This window comes from Cryphonectria parasitica (assembly GCF_011745365.1).
Source record: "Cryphonectria parasitica EP155 unplaced genomic scaffold M406scaffold_4, whole genome shotgun sequence".
Classification (NCBI taxonomy): Eukaryota; Fungi; Ascomycota; class Sordariomycetes; order Diaporthales; family Cryphonectriaceae; genus Cryphonectria; species Cryphonectria parasitica.
Window position 1 is genome coordinate 1276371 of NW_024468912.1, and position 19891 is coordinate 1296261.

Below are 19891 nucleotides of genomic sequence, written 5' to 3' on the forward strand. Positions count from 1 at the left end.
AGCAGGAACCACAAACGGCACAAGTTAATGAAGGTTCTAAAGCGTTCCCGATGTGGGTCTGGGGCCCTGTGAATACCGGTCGTGGCCCTTGCAACATCGATAGGACTAGGTCTGGCCCCAACTTTGGCATGCCAACACGATCAAGACCTCTGAGAACTCATCTATCTCCACAACAAATTTTCCGAGCCTATACCTTCACCAGCGTGTCGTCGGCGCCTTCTACAGAATTGCCGTTCGCGGACGGTCCAGATGCGGTTACAGGTGCCTAAGCGAAAGTAGTGGGCAAGGAGATTGGAACCACCAAACCTTGTCATCTTTGACTCCACTACTGTCCGTCCTGCACGGCATCAAGTCAAACTTGTTTTCACTCGGTTCAACCCCGCTTCCGAACTCATCCCCCCTTCCTTCTCAACTGCTTGGACAACTGCAAAGAGGACACCTACCGATTAGAAAGATTGGACTTGAGCAGGGTACATTGGTTTCCATCAAGGGGTTGCGGTTCTGACGGATGGTCATATGGCACAGTTACCTAATTACTTTTGTTTAATGGGAGCAGAGACCAGGAAAAGTTGGACAAATATTTTCAAAAGACACAAAATTTATGAGTACAAAGGACGGTGGGCAGGCACAGAATGATTATTAGTATATAATGTATAATATGACGGAAGAAGGGAAAGCACTTCAGTAGCGCAGGATTATGGCCAGAGGGCGGTGGCACTGGACACCTCTCCACGTGCGAGGGCGTATAAAAGGTATGGGCCAAAATCTGGGGCGCAACCTAATCCACAATTGGTTTTGTGTGCAGCTTTCTACAGTCCAGACCAGCCTTTTTTTGCGATGAAGGATTAGCACTTGGAGCTCCAATATGCTCTATCCTCCAGACTAAGTATTTGGCCTTGGTATGTGAGTTTAGATGACATGAGGAGGATCCATCAACTATTGTCGTTACAAGCACGCATGAGAGAAATGTAAAGTAGCAAACTGCACCTTGCATCGGCAAAACTGCCAACGTTGCGCCACAATGCTTCCTGAATAACTTGGGATCAAAGTCACTCATGAGGTGAGTCCTAAAAAATACTGACTGTGGTGATCTTCTGTTGCAGTGTCTTTGCGCTGAGCAGGGGGGCTTCGTGAAATCGAGCCACTGCTCTTTATTGGCTAGATGCAGGGCATCACTGCAGGGAACGTTGAAGGATGCTAGGGCGCCTAACTTGAACCAGCGGCCAACAGCGCCGACCAACCCGTCAACCCCACCTATCAACGTAGAGAGCCAGCGTAGCCGTGCTAAGACTCAGCCTTAAGTTGTCACAACCTTGGAATCGAAACATCAGCCCGACCTGCTGACAAGTCCTACAACCGCCCAACCTAACTTTCCTTGCTTAACACACCTCCAAGACCTATCACTCCCTCGTCGCCACATCAATACAGCCTCTTCTCATCCATTCATTCTCTTCCCTCCATCATCGTACATAGTACACTTTACTCCACATACACGAGTCACCCCCCCCCCCCCCAAACATGTTTCCAGGACAAGGTCACGGCCCAGGCCATCACCATCACGGGCCTCCTCCTCCTGGCCAATGGGGGCCTCCTCAACATCCGCAATACGCAGGCTACAACCAAGGCCCTCCTCCTCCCCAGGGCTATTATCCCCCGCCGCAACAACCGCAGTACCACCAATCGCCTCCTCCGCCAAACTACGGCAACTATCCTCCGCCCCAGCAGCAGTACGGCCAGCCGCAGTATGGGCAGCCGCAGTATGGCCAACAGCAGCAGTACGGCCAGCAAGGTTACAACGGCGGCAGAGCACAGGGAGGAGGCTTCGTGCCCCAGGGAACGCAGCGATTTGGACATGGTGCACCAGACAACTACACATTCCAGTTCAGTCAGTGTACCGGACGGCGCAAGGCCCTTCTCATCGGCATCAACTACTTTGGGTCGCAGAACGAGCTGAAGGGATGCATCAACGACGTCCACAACGTCTCCAACTTTCTGATGCAGAACTACAACTATAAGCGTGAGGACATGGTCATCCTGACCGACGACGCATCGAACCCGGTCTTGCAGCCGACTAAGGACAACATCATACGAGCCATGGGATGGCTGGTCAAGGATGCTCGGCCCAACGACGCGCTGTTCCTGCACTACTCTGGTATGGCGCACCCAAAACAATCTGCAATCTTGACTCTCCGAGGGGCGGCTTCTGTGTGCTGACAAGAATCTGATTTTTTTTATTTTTTTTCCCCCAGGACACGGCGGCCAGACGAAGGACCTCGACGGCGACGAAGACGATGGCTACGACGAGGTCATCTACCCCGTCGATTTCAAGCAGCGCGGCCACATTGTCGACGACCAGATCCACGCGATATGCGTTGCTCCGCTCCAACCAGGTGTCCGCCTGACGTGCATCTTCGACTCGTGCCACTCCGGATCGGTCGTCGATCTCCCCTACATCTACTCCACAAAGGGCGCGCTGAAAGAGCCGAACCTCGCCAAGGAGGCCGGCCAGGGCCTCCTGAGCGCCGCCATGTCCTACGCGAGGGGTGACATGGGAGGCGTGGTTGGCAGCCTGGGCAAGCTGTTCAAGTCGGCCATGAACGGGGACAAGGCCTACGAGAAGACGATGCGGACCAAGACCAGCCCTGCAGACGTCATCTCGTGGAGCGGCAGCAGGGACGATCAGACGAGTGCTGATGCAACCATCGCCTCGCAGGCTACTGGTGCCATGTCTTGGGCCTTCATCTCGGCTATCAAGCAGAACCCCAATCAGACGTACCTGCAGCTGCTTAACAGCATCCGGGAGGTGCTCCAGAGCAAGTACACGCAGAAGCCCCAGCTGAGCTGCAGCCACCCCTTGGGTATGTATATCAAGACCCTTCTTAGGTTCAGACTTGGCGGCGGTAGTTTTGACTAACCAAACGCACACCCAGATGTCCAAAACGTCAAGTTCATCATGTGAGCCTCCTAGCAAAATATTCGATGATGATAGCAAGATAGGAACAGGTGTATGGAGATACTGCGCGCCTTCGCAGAGTCACGGCCCTACTGGGCTATCAGGTTCAGGCAAGGCGGGTACAGGGCTAGGCCTTCTGAAGATTCATTTGCATGAGATAATGATTGTAGTATTAAAGAGACGTCTCTATCTGACAATGTTTGGCGTCCCAACATGGATATGACAATTTCGCATTCCGTCTCTCCCTCGCCTGTTCACACTACATTCCACCGCCGCCACGTCTTATCTTGTGCCAGGAAGCACTCTCTTCCCATATACACAACAGGCTGTCGACTCCTTTCCCCTCCCCCTCACCGTCTCGTCTCGACACAAGTCCCAACCGCTCTCCTGACAGTCCGCGCAATGGTTCTTCTCACCTCCACGGAGCCAAACAGCCAATCGTTGCTGTGTCTGCCGTAGGGAGTAGTGTTGCGTAGGGGGCGGCCGGTAGTATGGTTCAGGTGCTGGACTTCTGCCTCGTGTCGAGGGCCCCAAGACGTGGAGGGGATGGACGGGGATGTCGGCGTCCTGCTTGTGTTTTCCAAGCTATGCATGGGAGCTGGTGAATCTTGTGGTAAGATAGTGAGTGCTTGGGTGGCTGAGGAGCACCTCGGGAAAAGAAGAGAAGCTACGAGGCCGATGAATGAAGGAGCATTTTATTTTATTATGATTTGCACAGGTGAATAGTCTTGAACTTATCTCTTTACACACTCTACTGCTGGACTAGCCAGGAATTGCCAATCTCTTATATGATCAGATTTACAGTGTTGCGGGCTTTTGGCTGTCTGTAACATGGTTCGAACCCCCAAACTCAACGTCGCGGGCCTCGTTTAGTTATCGGTCTGCCATCGGTCAAGAGAGCCAAGCACATTCCCACCTCTAATCTCCACTGTCAGCAGCAGTCCAATAAGTAAGTTAATGTAAGACGGAACAATCCGACCTTTCAAGGCTGGCGCTTCGGTAGAATGAGAATCAAAACCAACAAGTCAGCCAATGAGAAAGGATCAAGCACGTGCATTGCGTCGAAGTTGAGTGAATTCTTTCGCAGCTCAGTGAGGTCATCTGCAGGGCAGCTCTGATCCTTTCTCCACTGCAGTACAGGCGATACAGCTTGGCGCTCGCAGGCAGCTGGGAAAGGCCCAAGCTCCAAGACGAGCTGAAACGGTCACAGGGTCTTTTTATTTACTTGTGTTCGCCCTGTCTCCTCCAGGCTGCCAAGCGGGACGGGCGGGTTCGAGGGATATATGAAGCCGCTAGAGAAGCTGCGCGTTTTGTTTTCCGTCCCTAAGTATTTTTCTCGCTTATTTTTTTTTTTTTTTGACTTTTGCTAGACACCATACGCTGCAGGGCCAAAAATTCCCTCGGTCGGCTGAATTTGGGGTCTCATGCGCCTTACGGCCGGTATGCTCATCCGGTGTTGCTTGCGGGATTTAGATGGACCTGATGAGGTGGCTGGTGCGTTTCTCGTAAAGTGACTCACAGCCAGTGAGACAGCGTGTGTTGGATAAGTCCGAGCTCCGCCTTATTAGGTTGGAGGCTGCAGCGGCTTTGCATCTTGAAAGCATGCACGTGCTCCTTACTTTCCGATATCATGCAGGGCTGGTAAAGAGGAGAGTGGACGGGAAAGGAGCAGGGCCCACTCTCTTCGGTGTCAACGAGCATGTATTGCATCTGTTTCCGCGCTGAAGTCTGCCTTCATCAACTTTAGCAGTTAATATGGTAAGGGCGGCAAGGGCGGCAAGTTGAGTGATCAAGTAGAGTCGGTGTCTTCAAATGCCACCGACGCATTCATGAGCCATGGTTTGAGCCACGCCTCAATCTGCGCTAGAGAAACTTACAAGATGATTATGAATTCAATTTTGAGCCAATTATGGAATCCTGTCAGGCAGACACGTGCATCTAAGCATGCTTCTCGTCGGGAAAACTGGTTCACGAACTCTTAGCCACACTTATTGACCAGAGGAGCCCGCGAAATCTTGGTTGAGATGGATCGCCTCGCTTGCCGACAAACGCCCAGGGACTTAGAGCCTGCCAACGAAGAGACAGGAAACAAAGATTCAGTGGTGAAACTCAACCTGGGTCCCCTTTCCCCCTATGTCTTTCCGAATCATAAAAGAAAGATAAGAAAAAGAAAGAAAAAAGTGCAAGGTAGAAGAATCGTGGAAACAGCCTTTGAAAACACATCGAACCACCAAGCAACTAGTAGGAATACCTGAACAGTGGGCTTCGGTCGCCCATCTTCTCCAGCTGATCTTCGGAATACCTTGCCCTCACCTCCTGCTCACTCAGTTGAGCTCTCCTCTCATTGAGCCTCTTGTAGGTGAACTCCAACACAAGCGCGAGAATCACCCCAGCACTCGCCAGAGAGAAGGCCGTTGCATATCCCGAGGGATATTTGGGAGCCTCACTCTGACGGTATATGAAGGAACCTGGATTTGGCGTTCATCCATTAGCATCCACACCACATACGGTACAAGCTTCATAATAGATCCCAGTTTAACTGTGAGGTTGTCAAAGAACGAACCAAATATGCCGCCAATATTTCCCAAACCAACAAAATACCCTATGGCCATAGCCCTCTTTGTCTGAGGCGCGGTATTGCTAATCAGCCACGCATTGACCGTCGGCGGGATGGGATAGATTCCCATGCAGGCAAGACACAGCGCAAAGTAACAGGCAGGGATATGCTCTGCCTGCGTAGGGCCAAAATTATACAAGATGGCGTGCGCGATGAGGATCAGCAGGTCCGCCCCAACGGCGAAGGGCATGCGCCAGGTGATGCGGTCTGCGACCCACGAGCTGGCGATGGTGGCGAGCACGCCACACGTGTAGGGCGGGATGGTCAGCACCTGCGCCATGGACGCCTGGTAGCCCATGTTCTTGATGATCTGGGGCATGGTGAACTTGAGCGCGTAGCTGGGGCCCGTGGCGGACAGGTAGACGATGGCGAGCGGATAGGTCTGCCAGTCGGCCAGCACGGCGAGCAGGGTGCGCCACTGGAACTTCTCGCCTGACTCCTGCTGGGCGTGGCGGCGGCGGCCCGGGATGGCGAGCTGGCGCACCTCAAGGTAGCGGATCTCGTCGGACGTGAGGAAGGACGAGGAGCGGCGGGGAGAGTCGGGCATGACGAGGAAGGCCAGGAGACAGCAGACCACGGAGGCGGCGCCCTCGATGATGAAGATCCAGCGCCAGGCTGAATAGCCACCTACACCGTTCATGTTTGCTATGGCGAAGGCGAGGAGGCCCGAGAAGGCTCCTGAGGCCGCGCTGGCGCAGTAGAAGATGGCGATCCGGGTTTGCGTCTCGTTGGGTAGATACCATGCAGAGATGAGGTATACGGCGCCTGGAAAGAACCCTGCCCTGTGGGAAAGTGGGCTGAATGAGAATGAAGGCGGCGGGGGGGTTGTTTAGGCTGTAATCATCTTGGAATAGTAGAACAGGAGAGGCTGACTTACTCGAGGAAACCCATGATGATTCGCGTGATGACCAGGCCGGCAAAGTTCTGTACAATACCAGTGAGAGTCATGACGATACCCCATAGGAAGATCATGGTCCCCAAAAAGTACGAGGGCCGTTTCACCTTGGCGAGAACCCAGTTGGAAGGGATCTCGCAGAGAATATAGGGCACGAAGAAGAGACAAAGCGCAATGTTGTACTTGACCCCATCCAAACCCAAATCCTCGTTGAGACCTTCGATCTCCGCATTGCCTGTACAGCAGATTCTGCGTTAGAAAGACTGAACTTTGTATCCTGAAGGGTTCTCTTTTGTGAGGACGAACCGATATTTGATCTGTCGGTAAAAGAAACAAGATACAGAAAGGTCAAAATGGGCACAAGTCTTATGTCGATCTAAATTCTCAATAATCAACATCACCATCACATAATGTCAAGACAACTGATTGAGTCTCGCCTTTCTGATAACGCGCTTCCTATCCTGCTCAGAGAAAGAAGCGAGGAACTCAGCGTCCTCGACGCTCAGGACTGTCAGATCATAACGAGGATCGATGCGGCTCTCTACATGCTCAGGCTTTTCGACCTTTTCGACGGGAGGGCTGATGTCGTTCATGGCCGCAAGTAATTATGGCAAGATGATCGTTTTGACTAATTAATTCAATTGTCGACAAGAGACCAGAACCACCCAGCATTCACAAATGTGATCTTGATTAGTAGCACTCCTATGCAATGTGCGAGCAGGACCAATAATGGATTCAGCTAGTATGATGAGAGTACCACGTATAGAGAGACCAGTGCTTCTCAAAATGCATCCTCCATAACCAGCACACGAATGGTCGTATCTACTCCTCATTAGACGTTGCATTGGCTCGCTTGGCTCGCAAAAGTCGAAAAAGAAGCTTCACTCCGCCTCCCTCTGACGTATGACGTCCCAAGCTTGGGATAAAGTCCACAAAATCTGGGCTAAAGATCCTCGGAATGCTGCGTCGGGATGTGGAGGGGACTATTGAACAGGACACCGTGCATGTACCCCATGCAAGTGATTCCTGAAGACCGGACGGTCATGCACAGAAGAGAGAAGGCAGGAGTGTGAAAGTGACTTTGGCCAATGCCAATAGAAACCTGGAAAGCCCCATCTTGCCCGGTGTCCTGTCTGAGTAACATTGAAAGGGAATCTTATGCACACAAGTCCGTGCCATCTGCTGCAATGCAACTTGAAAGGTTGACACCGATGGTGTGTAAGACACAACTGATCCCCAGGACACCAATAGGAAGAGGATTCCTACAAGAGATGTGGGAGGGCATTGGATATGCCTACGATGCGGGGAAACCCCCTTCTGCGATAGGACCGGGGGAGGTTGATCCCACCCTCTTCCTTTAAAGAGGGGGGGACGGGGAGACAATCCATGAAGGATGAGGACTCACTTTTGCCATCCGAACTCTAACTTGGAGCGCTGTTCCTCGGGGAAATATCTCACACGCGCTGCCAAAGATGAAAAACACCGGCCATTGGGACACGCACATCCATGTCTTTGACCCTGACGCCTATCCATACGGCACACCGCGATCCTATACGCCCAAGCCAGCTCACCTGGCCGAGTACCCCTTTGCAGAGACAACATGCTCCAACATTGTTATTGTCCAGGCTACTGTGCAGGGTCACTCAGCAGAGCCCTTGCTGGCGGCTCTCAGTGATGAAAAGGCCAAGCCAAGAGACTGCAGCGTGATCCGCGGTCTCTGCACTATTGACCCAAACAATGCTTCTGAGGAAGAGCTGAATGCTCTCCATGAAGCTGGCGTCCGAGGTGTGCGGTTGCATGAAGTCTCCTGGGGCCACGGCACACAGAGTGGTGCCGATGCAGTCGCCGTCAAGATCAAGGCTGCAGCCGACAGAATCGCTCGTCTGGGCTGGGTTATTGATGTCTTTTCCGACGTGCGCAGCTGGGCTGCCATGGCGAACATGATCAGGCATGAGCTGGACCCTCGTGTGAAACTCGTGGCGGACCATCTCGGTGGAGTTTTTCCTGGTGAGGAGAAGCTGGAGGCTTTCAATGTCTTTACCGAATTGGTGAGAGACGGCTTCGTCTATGTCAAATTGAGTGGTTTTGAGAGGCTGTACGAAGGGCATGCTTCAGGCATGGATTCATTGGAGACTATTGTTAAGACGCTTGTTGCAGCTGGACCCGAGAGGATCTTGTACGGTTCGGGTAAGCAAACGGCAGTTTTCCTTTGTTATTTCATGCGGGATTTCCTAAGAATTTGCTATTGACCAAGATATAGACTGGCCTCACACACAACTTGGTGTATCTAGAAAGGGCAAGACTGACCAGCAGAGGCTGACTGAGGTTGAAGGCTTCAGAGAGGTTCCTGATGCGCTGCATATCAAGCAATTGAGGGAATGGATCACGGACGATGAGGTCTGGAGGAACTTATGGTCCAAGAATCCGGATAGGATCTTCGCATGACATGATTGATTCACTTTGAGTATTGTAGATACCGAGAAGACTACTTCTGCATTATATTTCCTCTAGTTATATTCAACTCTTCAGCCGATCACACAGATGATCTTCCCTGCGTTGACATTAGATTCCATGCGTTTGTGAGCCTTTGCAATGTCTGTCCAGCGGAAGACCTTGTCCACCGTGATCTTCATGATTCCCTTGGCTAGCTCGGGCAGTGCTACCGTCGTGAATACATCTCTCAGATGCTGCTGATACTCCTTGTTTCTTGTTCGGAGCGTTGTAGCCTGGACCCAGATTCTCTTGTTCATCAGCTGCCTCAGGTTGAAATTGTCCACCACCCCGCCACTCAACAGAGCAACAAGGACAATTCGTGAATCCATGGCCGCCGAAGCCACATTGCGATCCCAATAATCGCGTCCAACCAGGTCCACAATCAGATTCACACCCTTGCCGCCTGTCTCCCTCGCGATCGTGTCCGCAAAGTCCTCCTCGCCAGTCTTGTAGTTGACGGCAAAGTCGGCCCCCAGAGACCTGCACAGGTTGCATTTATCATCGGTACCGGCGGTTGTGAAAATTGTCTTGGCCCCTGCTGCCTTTGCGATCTGGATGACGGCCTGCCCTACACCCGAGGCCCCGGCGTGGACGAGAACAGTCTGGCCTGGTTGGAGACTGCCGACCAGGTGAACTGCCTGAATGGCTGTAAAGAAGGTCTCGGGAATCCCACTGGCCACTTGGAAGCTGGTTGCAGGGGGCATGTGCATTAGCATGCCTTCGGAGACGGCGATCAGTTCGGCATACTGCCCCGGTTGTCAGAATCTAGTGATGAATGCTCTGCAAATTCTCTCTCCCGCTCTTTTGTGTTTTGGTCCTGGTCGCATGACTTTACTTACAGCGCCACCATAAGCCAGGCCAAACACTCTGTCACCAACCTTGAAATCAGAGGTGCCTGGTTTGTACGCCTGTTCAGCCAGTGTGAAAAGAAAAGGAGAGAAATCATAAGTGGGCGCTGAAGAGAGAAGAAGAACAAACACTCGGCTCCTATCTCCTTGACAACTCCGCTAAACTCAACTCCCATTATATCCCCGGATTCTGGCAGCAATGCGTAAGGGTACTTTGCCTCTCGCTGCATGATGTCCATGCGATTGAGACCGAATGCCTTCACCACGATAAGCACATCTCTGGGCCCTGGGGTAGGGTCAGGAGCTTCACCGACATAGAGAGCATCGGCATCTCCCTTGCCATTCTTGACCCTGATTGCTTTCATTTTTTGGGTGCGTGGTCTTGCTGCTCGTACAGCAATGATATAGGTACAGATAGAGGATTGGCGAACGAAATAGACCAACAGAATGGACGAATAGCTCTGAGAGAATCACAAGCCCACATGTCAGTCAATTCGTTGTGTGGGAATCTCGTACATCCATTGGCGTCTCTCTATATGAACAATCACTCGGAACGCAGAAGATACCCCTCACCACATCCGAAGGCCGCCAGCACGCGGGCGATCGGAGATAAAACTTGAATACGAGCCTATGTAAGGAACTCTCAATCAACAAGATCCGTTGCATTTCTGGTTGAGCCGCCTGCAACCGCGGCGGCATGTAGTGGGAGAACCGCCACTATTGTTCGTACCAATAGTTCTTCTCATTCCCTCGGGTCTCGCCAAGAGACGAGTATAAAAGAGAGTAGGATTCGCCTCCAGGCTCAAACTGGAAAGTTCCCACGCTGAGGGGTCGATCCACCTACTTACACAAAAAATTGTAACCCCTCTCTCTACTGACTATAGAAATATAATATACCTCCCTCCCATAGACCAGAGATGGCGCCGTCAACTATTCTGACCGAGGATGACATGCACGACAAACAGAAGGTCAAGCCATCTGCGGGTGATATACCAACGCAGGACAACTTCTTCGAGGATGTGCATTTCCTCGGCGACAAAGATGGCAAGGTGGTGATCCGGTCCCCACCCAAATTCGCCAGCGTGGACGACGAGCGCGCCTATAAGAAACGACACCTGGCTGCGGCGTTTCGAGTATTTGCACGGCAAGGATTCGACGAGGGCGTGGCTGGACACATCTCACTTCGAGACCCAGAAAATCCCGGTACGTGTGCTGAAGGCCTGGCCATTGATCACCCATTTCATCATCTAGACTCAACAACCTCTTACGGGCGAATTTGCCTTCCTCCTTTTCGGTGTGAAGAATATAAAATTAATACTGGAGTAGAACATTTCTGGATCAACCCCCTGTCCAAACACTTCTCTCAGATCCGTGTGAGCGATCTCGTCCTCGTAAACGAGAAAGGAGAGGTCCTCCCGGGAGGCGGCCAGTACCCCATCAACGGTCCAGCCTTTGCCATCCACAGCGAGATCCACAAAGCGCGGCCCGACGTCAACGCAGCCTGCCACGCGCACTCGGTCTACGGCAAGGCCTTCTCCTGCTTCGGGCGGCCCATCGAGCCGCTGTACCAGGACGCGCTGCGCTTCTACAACGACCTCAGCGTGTACAACGCCTACGGCGGCACCGTCATCTCGACCGAGGAGGGCCGCCGCATCGCCGAGGCGCTGGGGCCCAAGAACCGGAGCATCATCCTCCGCAACCACGGCATCATCACCTGCGGCGGCACCGTGGACGAGGCTGCCTTCCTGTTCATCGCGCTGGACCGCTGCTGCCACTCGCAGCTGCTTGCGAATGCCGCTGCTGGGCCCGGCTGGGAGAAGATCTATATCGATGAGGAGACGGCTGTGATGACGCACAAGAAGAGCGGGAACCCGAGCAAGATGTGGTTGGCCTTTCAACCGTACTATGATCAGGTGGCTGCTGAGACACCCGAGGTCTTTGACTGATTGTATGTAATGAGGAAAGTGATGGCTTTCTTTGATGGAGGTCTTTTCATCAATTTACTTCCCATTCATAGAGGCCATAAACACTTCAATTTGATGGAGCTCATAGCACTGATTGATCATCCAAATCAAGGTTTGTAATTATACTCTCTTGTGCGAAGATTTGAAGCGTAAAAACGGTGAGACCACAAGGAAATTGACAACTCCAAGCCCAAGATAGCTTGAAGCCCGCGTACTTGAGGGGGTGAGCATAAATTGGTCGTAGGAGCTATTTTTTTTTTAAGGTTTATATGCAAAGTTAATTAGTTATACTGTGTTCAAAGTAAAGATTATTTGCTGGAATGAAAAAGGATGGTTGTGTTGACTTATTCAGGATGAGATTATAGAATTCTATCGCAACAGCTATTTTTCTCTCTTCTGCCTATCTATCCAATTGGCTTGCTCGAAAATAAAATTTGTACATGAATAATAGCAAGTATCTTCTTTTTGCACCCAGTTTTAAGAATTCTCTCAAAAACACAAGTACAAAGCACACATCCAGACCTCGGGGGTGACTCCGACTTACACTCAGGGCGTCGTCGCAACACGATAGAGTCTCCCATCCTCATCTTTCTCCCACGCATCGCTCCCCACGGCCGTCAGCCCATAAAATAGACCCTCGGGATCGTAGGTGTTCTTGATATCTAACAAGCTCTCATAGTGCGCCTTGGGCCCGTAAAACGTGATTTGCCAGTCGGGTGTGTCCCAGTTGGCCTCGTTTAGGTACGCGCCCGTCGTGGGCATTGCTTCGGCCAGTGCGGGCTGTATGACGTTTTCGATGCGCGTCTGTAGCGCCAGGACTATGTCCCATTCCGTGGCGTCCATGGTCTGCCAGTTCCCAGCAGTATACCCAAAGCACGAGGCCAGCATAGTCCGCCACGAGGAGAAGACGGCGTTGGGCGCCACAGGCTATACCGCCTTGCCCGAGGTTACTCTTTTGTTGGCATTGACGGCGGCGCATCCAATGATGAAGCTCCCATCCGCTGCCATGGTGCGCAGCGCCGATGTGACGGCCGCCGCCTGTGAGGTGGCATTGTCGTCGAGGTAGCCTGGCGAGGTAGCAGTGCGCGGGAGGAACCTAGCACCGACAACGGGCACCATCGAGGCGTTGACGAGTACCGGCGCAAGGGTGCTTTGGAACTCGTCATACCATATGGCGGCGGTGATGGTGGTGTAGCCCAGGTTGTCGGGCGTCAAAGCGTTGTTCTGCGCGGCGAGGGTCTCCATCATGGGCGAGAGAAGGGATGTCAACCCGGCCTCGGTCGTGCCGTTTGGGGCGAGCAGGCTGACTACGTACAGGGTGTTGTTGGATATGGAATAGTCGGCGTGGAAGTACATACTCTTCGAGCCTGTGGCTGTAAGCAGGTCGAGTGCGGTGTGGAACGTCAGCACGGCAGCCCAGAAGGCGTCGACGTCGCCAGCCACGGTCGCGACGGTGAAGTAAAAGGATGCGTAGACAATTGGGGCCTCTGGAAAGGCGCGGACTGTCATGCTCGTGACAACGGCATAGGTTCCACCACCACCGCCTGCAATGGCCCAGTACAAGCCTGTGTTATTGGTCGGCGTGGCTGTCAGGAACTCCCCCGCGGGCGTGACAAGGTCATTCTCGAGGATCTGGTCAGCTGCCATCCCGTACAGCCCCGACAGCTGCGAGTGGCCTCCTCCCTGGATGAAGCCTCCTGCGATGCCGGCAGCAATGTCATTGGCGGCGTCCGTCACGTTGATCGAGTAGCTTGCATAGTTGCCGAGCTCACAAGGCAGGGCCTGGTCTGTAAAGGGCGAACAGGATTGATTGAGGAACCATGGCTGCAAGAACTCGGCAGGATAAGGTATCTGCTGATTGGGCACTCCCCAAACTGCCCGCAGCGCCTCGCAAGCCGTCTCATCATAGGTTGGATCATGACACACGGCTGGGAGGGGAGGGGAACGGTGGTAATGAGACGACCGTCCACCGTTGTGTTGAGCGAGTCCCAGTCCGACTTGGATGGCCATGCTGCATCACCTGGGATGGGCTTGCACTGCTGTGTCTGAGGAGTGGTTGTGGGATTGGGTGAGCAAGAATTGGAGGTGCTGTTGGCCTGCTGCGCTGCACCATTTGGGGCAAGGAATTGCGTGAAGCCAATCAATAAAAGTCACCAACAAGAGGAAGTGGCCATAGTTTTTCTTTTCTTCAGGACAAAGAGAGAAAGAGAGAGCGTCGAAGGTAAGGTCGTATAGCCTGAAATTCGGCCAAGAACCTGTTGAGCAAGGAAATGGCACAGTGTTAGGTGTGTGTTGGCTTGAAGCCCTTAAGCATTGAATTTCTAGTTTGAAGACCTGGTGAGGGGATAGTGTCAACCGTTTCGTTTCTCAACAGAACCAAAACGTCAGTACGGGGGGCGCCAGGGGGAGCTTAACCTGTCCACTCGAATGTAACCAACCTCGTTGGCGACGAGCTTGGCTTCTTTTTTCAGAGATGTGATTAGAGACTTCAAGTTGAACATAGGATCATTGGAGGCAAATGTAGTCATAACCTATTCATGCTTTCTGTACTTCAACGCGGGTACAGACCACTGCAGCCTCGGGGGAGGGGGGGGGGGGGAACTTTCATTCCGTGGCAAAAGTACTTAGGCCGCAAGGTACGACGTACGTGTTGAGCAGAGCGGGATGGAGCGATTGGCGATTGTACATAGTACATGACCTTCCTAATTGAGAGAAAGAACAGGAGCTTAGTCATGTGGCGACGTGGATAAGTTGGACGACGTCTCATTGAACCCTCATCATCACGACTGTCTCCTCATTGTGATCATCTACTCCCCTCGTAACACATGCCACCTCTCGTAGAGGACAAGACAGCCAGCTACCTTACCATCTCACAGTTAAAAACATGACTGCTCTTCCGCCTTCCCAGCGGGGCCAGCAGAATGTAAAGCCCGATCCCATGATCGATCTCAGTCGGCGCCTCGCCAAGAACGCCTACGATGAGAAGACCAATCCCGACGGCATTGTCGACCTTGGCTCAGCAATCAATGAATTGATGCTCGATGACCTAGAAAAATGGCTCAGAAACAAAGAGACGACCGAGGATAGGAGGAAGTGTGGGTTGCGACGGCCTTTCCTAGACCATTCGAGTCGATGCAGAACCCCAACCAAGCGAGTACAATCCAACTGACACCGGGGCGAAATAATTAGACCTGAGATACAATGACACACAGTCTTCTCCCGAGCTACCTGAAGCAGCAGCCACGTTCCTAAACCATTTCTTTCACCCTCACGTCCCTTTACAATCGAGCAATATCCTCGCAGCCAATGGCGTCACCGCCTTGCTCGATACCCTCTTCTTCAACCTCGTTGACGCAGGCACTGTCGTTCTCGTACCCACACCGAGTTACGGTATGTTCCAACACGACCTGACGACACGCAATGGGGTACACTTTGTCGCCGTGTCATGTGATGACATCACCAAAGCACGCTTCCGACAGCACATCCGACCCAGGCGACCACCGCCGGAACTGACAAACCGCCTAAGCAAGGCGGTGAACGAGCAAAAGGCCCTGGGTAGGACTGTTGCCGCAGTCTTGATCGCGAACCCGGACAACCCGTTGGCCTGTTGTTACTCGCCAGGTATGCTGCGGTGGATCGTGAGGTGGTGTAGGGAGGAGCGAGTCCACCTGGTGGTGGATGAGGTGTATGCGCTCAGTGGAGGCAGGGATTTTACGAGCGTCTTGAGCTTGGACTTGGCGGATATGGTGGAAAACGTTCATGTGTTGTATGGGATGGCCAAGGTGAGTGACTACGCATCAAAACCCCACCCCCCCAAGTCGACTTTAATCATGCTGACGAATTGCTTTGTAGGATTTCGGATTAGGGGGTTGTCGCGTGGGTTTCATGGCGACGTACAACAAGCAGCTATATCAGACCATGCGAACGTGCAGGTATGTCAGCGAACCTATGAATATTGACACACAATACTGACAAAGAATTACCAGTATGTTTACTTGGGTGTCGGCCTTCGGCGGGATTGTTGCAGCCAAGTTATTATCGGATACCGGATACGTCTCAGAAACTTTCCTACCCAAGTTTCACAAGCTCTTGCAAGACCGAAGAGACTATCTCGGACGAGTCCTCGCAGCACAAGGCATCGATTACATACCACCCGATGCTGGTGTCTTTATCTTTGTGGACCTATCTCACTGGCTGTCATACTTTGACGGCGATGACACCGCGTGCGAGACCGCATTCCTCGAGCATCTAATGGATAGAGGCGTTTTCTTGGAGCCTAGCCAGGCCTTCTCCTCCTCGACTCGTGGGCACTTTCGGCTCAACTATGGTGGGAATGGGTCTTGGTTTGTCCTCGGCTTGAGGAGGCTGTTTGCGACACTCAGAGAGCTTGATGGGGAGAAAATTCCCTTCGACGCAGCAGATATCCCCATGATTGATGGTGATGAAGGCTCAAAGTGGGAGCTCTTCTCGTGTCTGAAGTCTCGCAGCTGATTTGCAAGACCTTCCATCTGCAACTACAACAAGGGCCAATCTGCCACTCATACTTTTGTAGTACACGTCAGTGGCAAGGCTTATGACGAAATAATTCAGGAGCCCACGATTTGGATATACCTGTAAATTTCCATCAATCGTTTGTTTTGAAGGGGGGGGGGTTGGTTTCTTTGTTCTGGGAGGGGGGGGGGGGGTGGGATAGTCAACGGCTTGTTGAACAGAATGCAGTCAGATCTCATCGAACTGGTTGAACTCACAAATAAGCGAAATGTTGCAACTGTGTCATAATGACTTATGCAGCTGCCTTCTGAGAGTTAAAACGTAGTCCGAGCCTCACGTGTTCGAACACAATATGACGCACTGCTGAAATAAACCAGATGTTGATCTGATATTGCTTGTATTCGTCATATGATTAGCGCAAAATAGCACAGTGATACTTGCTCTGTGGCTTCGACACAATAATTACATTCCCCCCCAGCTACTCTGGCTCTGTGAACCTCTGGTAAGCCTAGGACATAAGTCTTACTATTAAGGGCAAATAAAAAGCATGTAAATGGTGAGAGGTCCAAATGAAGGAGCCCTTTCCTCTTGAAGTCCCGCCCAAATTTGCTTCTGGGAGGCTTTGTTGATCAGTAACATCTCACAACCCCTGCATACGCACAAGTATTATCCGAAAAGGAAATCTCGGAACTCTCTCCGAGTTCAATGCCACACGCCCAAACTGCTTCTGCTTGACTCCTCCCAGCGGAACTCTCTCTCCACCTGGGCTCTATCAGAGGTAGTGTACCACCTTGCGTAGTCCCCTACTTTTGGAAAGCCCGCGTGCACCGAAAATGCAACCATATGTTCGCTCCAGAAGACCCCTGAGGTGACAGCCGCAAGCCAGGCTAGTGGTGGAAGTTAGCAGACGACTCGACCTTCAATTTAAGTATTTTGCCAAGGCGGAAGCAGGTTCACGTTTCCGGAAAGTGATTTGTATGTCGGTCTTGCCAGCTGGTGATATAATGGGTACATGGTTCGGCGAGCAACATTGAATGCACTGTCTATAATGATTCTCATGTTCATCAACTCAGGTCATCTGAAATACGTCTCCTTCTCTCGCTAGTTTTTCTAATTATTCCCTTCGCTTGATCTTATTGGCACTGCCAACCTTCACAATGAAGTTCCTCAGCGTAGCAGCCTCATTGGCTGCCCTCATAGTCGCTGCCAACGCAGGCACTGTTCTCTGGGATGGCCGCTTCAACGACCTCAACTCATCCACCGATCTGGACGAGTGGTCATGGTCTGACGAAGTCGGGCCCTATCAATACTATATCCACGGCACAGGCGACGTGACAGAGTACATCAACCTCTCGCCAGACTACAAGAATCCAGCCGACACCTCCTCGGTCCAGGGCGCCAAGTTCACGCTCGACAACACCTCGTACTGGGAGGGCCAGACGATGCGCCGCACCGAGTTGATTCCGCAGACGTCGGCTGCCATCAACGCCGGGACGGTCTGGTACCACTTCAGCATGATGGCGAGCAGTACGAACTTTCCAAGCATCTACAGAGAGCACCAGATCTGCTTCTTCGAGAGCCATTTCACGGAGATGAAGGCCGGTTGGATCTCGGGCGAGGCGAACACGAGTGATACGAACCTGCGCTGGGACGTGAACAGCGTGACGCAGTGGTCTACCAACTTTACCGCAGATGTGTGGCACAATATTGCCTACGTATGCCCTGACGGCCCCTTGATCTTATACTATTCTACACCTAGCACGCTGAGTGCTCTATGCAGGTATCTACTGTTATTCTGACTCCAAATGCTGCAGGAAATCGACTTCACGTCGGGTACTGTCGGCTTCTGGCACTCAACGGGAAGTGATGATCTTGTAGAGCTTGTATCACCTATCAGTGCGAGTGCCAGCAGCAACGGTGAGGACTGGCATCTCGGCGTGCTGGAGCTTCCGAGGGACGGCTATCCGGACACGGACGAGGACCTGTACTTTTCAGGTGTCTATGTAGAAAGTGGAAGTATTACGACCAGTGTTTCGGGTCCTGCTGGTGATGGTAAGTGGAGGTGCTCCTGACTGCCGCCATCCGTCATGCACGAAAGACTCACAAAATGTATGTACTACAGGATCGACTGGGAGCAGCAGCTCATCATCGTCCGCGGTCTCCAGCACAACAGCCTCCAGCTCAGTGGCTTCCAGCTCGAGCACGACACTCGCTACATCGACCGTATCAACTACTTCTGTAGGATCCACAACCAGCACCAGCGGCGCGGCAACAGCGACTTCGACCTGCACGGCCGCACTGTATGCGCAGTGTGCTGGCGAGGGCTGGACAGGCTGTACCGCCTGCGCTTCAGGGAGCACTTGCACCTATTCCAATGATTATTATTCTCAGTGTCTGTAATGGATACAAAATACCATTGGACGAAAGCAGAGCCTGAGGCAAGCATATAGCTTAAATGTATGGAATGAGGACTCTTGAGCTGTGATGATTACCATACAAGTGAGAGACATTGAGAAGGAATTTGATATTTCAGCATGGGGCACCAGGACCCCAACCTTCTTTTCCTCCCTCCTTGTGTGAGCCATTCAAGTCACACAATGTACTTGGTCAGAGATGTTTCTTATTGGGGAATCATCAATCATAGATAGTAAGGCTGTAGTATGATTCACTGTGAGAGAGGCCGTCAGTCCTTTCCGATAGTCACAAGATATCAATGAATACCCACTCTCTGCCCATATAAAAGGGCACTCTATGTTCTCTCAGCTGGCTCGACACCTCTTCTCTCTCTGATCAACTCACAACATCCTCTCTCAAGCCACACCCAATGTACCTCTGAGAGCTTCTTTAATATCGTCCACCTCCTCTTCAAACTCCAACCAAGCCAAGCAGAAACACGCAAAGACAAAACACAGAATCGCCAACATGTTCTCCCTCACTTCCCTCCTCGGTCTCCTGCTGGCTCTCCTCGGCTTCCAGCTCACCTCACTATGCTCTGCCTTCCCCCTTGACAGCCTCCTCCAGCCCTGCCACAGCAACGGTGCCACCTGCGGCCCTTCTCTGTGCTGCTCCCAGCGGGGCTACTGCGGCAACACCTCCGACTTCTGTAACGTCCAGATGGGCTGCCAGATCGGCTGGGGAAACTGCTGGACCAACTCGTCGACTGCTGCTTCTGCTTCTGCTGCCGCTGCTGCTGTCACCACCTCCTCCCTGCTGCTGCCCGCGGTTTCAACAACGGAGCAGATGTACGCCTCGGCATCCAACAATGACGGGATGTGGCCGCCACAAGCACCTCCCAGTGCTAGCACCACCACGACTGCCTCATGGACCGAAGTCATCACCGTCACGGTCGGTGCCACGGAGGCCTCGCAGTCTGCCACGGTTGCTGTACCGACCACCCCCGTTCCAGCGGAGTTCGACATCCCCTCACGCTCTCCACAGCTCAAACCGATCCCTACCACAGTCGACATGAATGTCCAGACTGCCGCCTCCGCTGGCAAGGGTGGTCATTAATTGGGCGACCCCTGAGAGCGCATATGAAGCTACGCAAAGCTAGGACAGGACAAACAGTCGAGACGTTCCGCTGGGCTTTGCGTGGACGCACAACCTGAGAAATCGTCACGGTGGACTTGA

General features: G+C 52.5%; 9 protein-coding genes across 9 annotated transcripts; 6 read left to right on the forward strand and 3 right to left on the reverse strand.

The window, feature by feature from the left end:
* Positions 1-1518: 1518 nt before the first annotated feature.
* M406DRAFT_97279 (uncharacterized protein) lies at positions 1519-3163 on the forward strand (the record flags this gene model as incomplete). Its single annotated transcript, XM_040926358.1, has 4 exons — positions 1519-1534; positions 1613-2152; positions 2250-2858; positions 2931-3163. The coding sequence occupies 4 exons, from the start codon at positions 1519-1521 to the stop codon at positions 2957-2959; spliced, it is 1194 nt and encodes a 397-aa protein (XP_040776556.1). The 3' UTR covers positions 2960-3163.
* Positions 3164-5191: 2028 nt separating this feature from the next.
* Positions 5192-7058, reverse strand: M406DRAFT_255962 (MFS general substrate transporter; the record flags this gene model as incomplete). Its single annotated transcript, XM_040917068.1, has 5 exons — positions 5192-5421; positions 5517-6352; positions 6448-6700; positions 6772-6830; positions 6889-7058. 5 exons carry the CDS (start codon positions 7056-7058, stop codon positions 5192-5194), a joined length of 1548 nt encoding a protein of 515 aa, XP_040776557.1.
* An 879-nt stretch (positions 7059-7937) lies between these two features.
* Positions 7938-8910, forward strand: M406DRAFT_256838 (uncharacterized protein; the record flags this gene model as incomplete). Its single annotated transcript, XM_040917130.1, has 2 exons — positions 7938-8652; positions 8720-8910. The coding sequence occupies 2 exons, from the start codon at positions 7938-7940 to the stop codon at positions 8908-8910; spliced, it is 906 nt and encodes a 301-aa protein (XP_040776558.1).
* Positions 8911-8990: 80 nt separating this feature from the next.
* On the reverse strand, positions 8991-10171 carry M406DRAFT_329486 (quinone oxidoreductase putative; the record flags this gene model as incomplete). The annotated part of the gene is made up of 3 exons (XM_040920433.1): positions 8991-9704; positions 9798-9853; positions 9937-10171. The coding sequence occupies 3 exons, from the start codon at positions 10169-10171 to the stop codon at positions 8991-8993; spliced, it is 1005 nt and encodes a 334-aa protein (XP_040776559.1).
* Positions 10172-10669: 498 nt separating this feature from the next.
* Positions 10670-12089, forward strand: M406DRAFT_355986 (arad-like aldolase/epimerase). The gene is made up of 2 exons (XM_040923315.1): positions 10670-11009; positions 11133-12089. The coding sequence occupies exons 1-2, from the start codon at positions 10724-10726 to the stop codon at positions 11750-11752; spliced, it is 906 nt and encodes a 301-aa protein (XP_040776560.1). The 5' UTR covers positions 10670-10723; the 3' UTR covers positions 11753-12089.
* Positions 12090-12316: 227 nt separating this feature from the next.
* On the reverse strand, positions 12317-13780 carry M406DRAFT_68023 (uncharacterized protein; the record flags this gene model as incomplete). The annotated part of the gene is made up of 2 exons (XM_040925123.1): positions 12317-12616; positions 12704-13780. 2 exons carry the CDS (start codon positions 13778-13780, stop codon positions 12317-12319), a joined length of 1377 nt encoding a protein of 458 aa, XP_040776561.1.
* Positions 13781-14708: 928 nt separating this feature from the next.
* M406DRAFT_36947 (uncharacterized protein) lies at positions 14709-16261 on the forward strand (the record flags this gene model as incomplete). The annotated part of the gene is made up of 4 exons (XM_040924014.1): positions 14709-14865; positions 14960-15552; positions 15623-15702; positions 15757-16261. 4 exons carry the CDS (start codon positions 14709-14711, stop codon positions 16259-16261), a joined length of 1335 nt encoding a protein of 444 aa, XP_040776562.1.
* Positions 16262-17418: 1157 nt separating this feature from the next.
* On the forward strand, positions 17419-18333 carry M406DRAFT_38499 (uncharacterized protein; the record flags this gene model as incomplete). Its single annotated transcript, XM_040924061.1, has 2 exons — positions 17419-17976; positions 18076-18333. The coding sequence occupies 2 exons, from the start codon at positions 17419-17421 to the stop codon at positions 18331-18333; spliced, it is 816 nt and encodes a 271-aa protein (XP_040776563.1).
* An 850-nt stretch (positions 18334-19183) lies between these two features.
* On the forward strand, positions 19184-19771 carry M406DRAFT_68026 (uncharacterized protein; the record flags this gene model as incomplete). Its single annotated transcript, XM_040925124.1, has 1 exon — positions 19184-19771. One exon carries the CDS (start codon positions 19184-19186, stop codon positions 19769-19771), a length of 588 nt encoding a protein of 195 aa, XP_040776564.1.
* Positions 19772-19891: the final 120 nt, after the last annotated feature.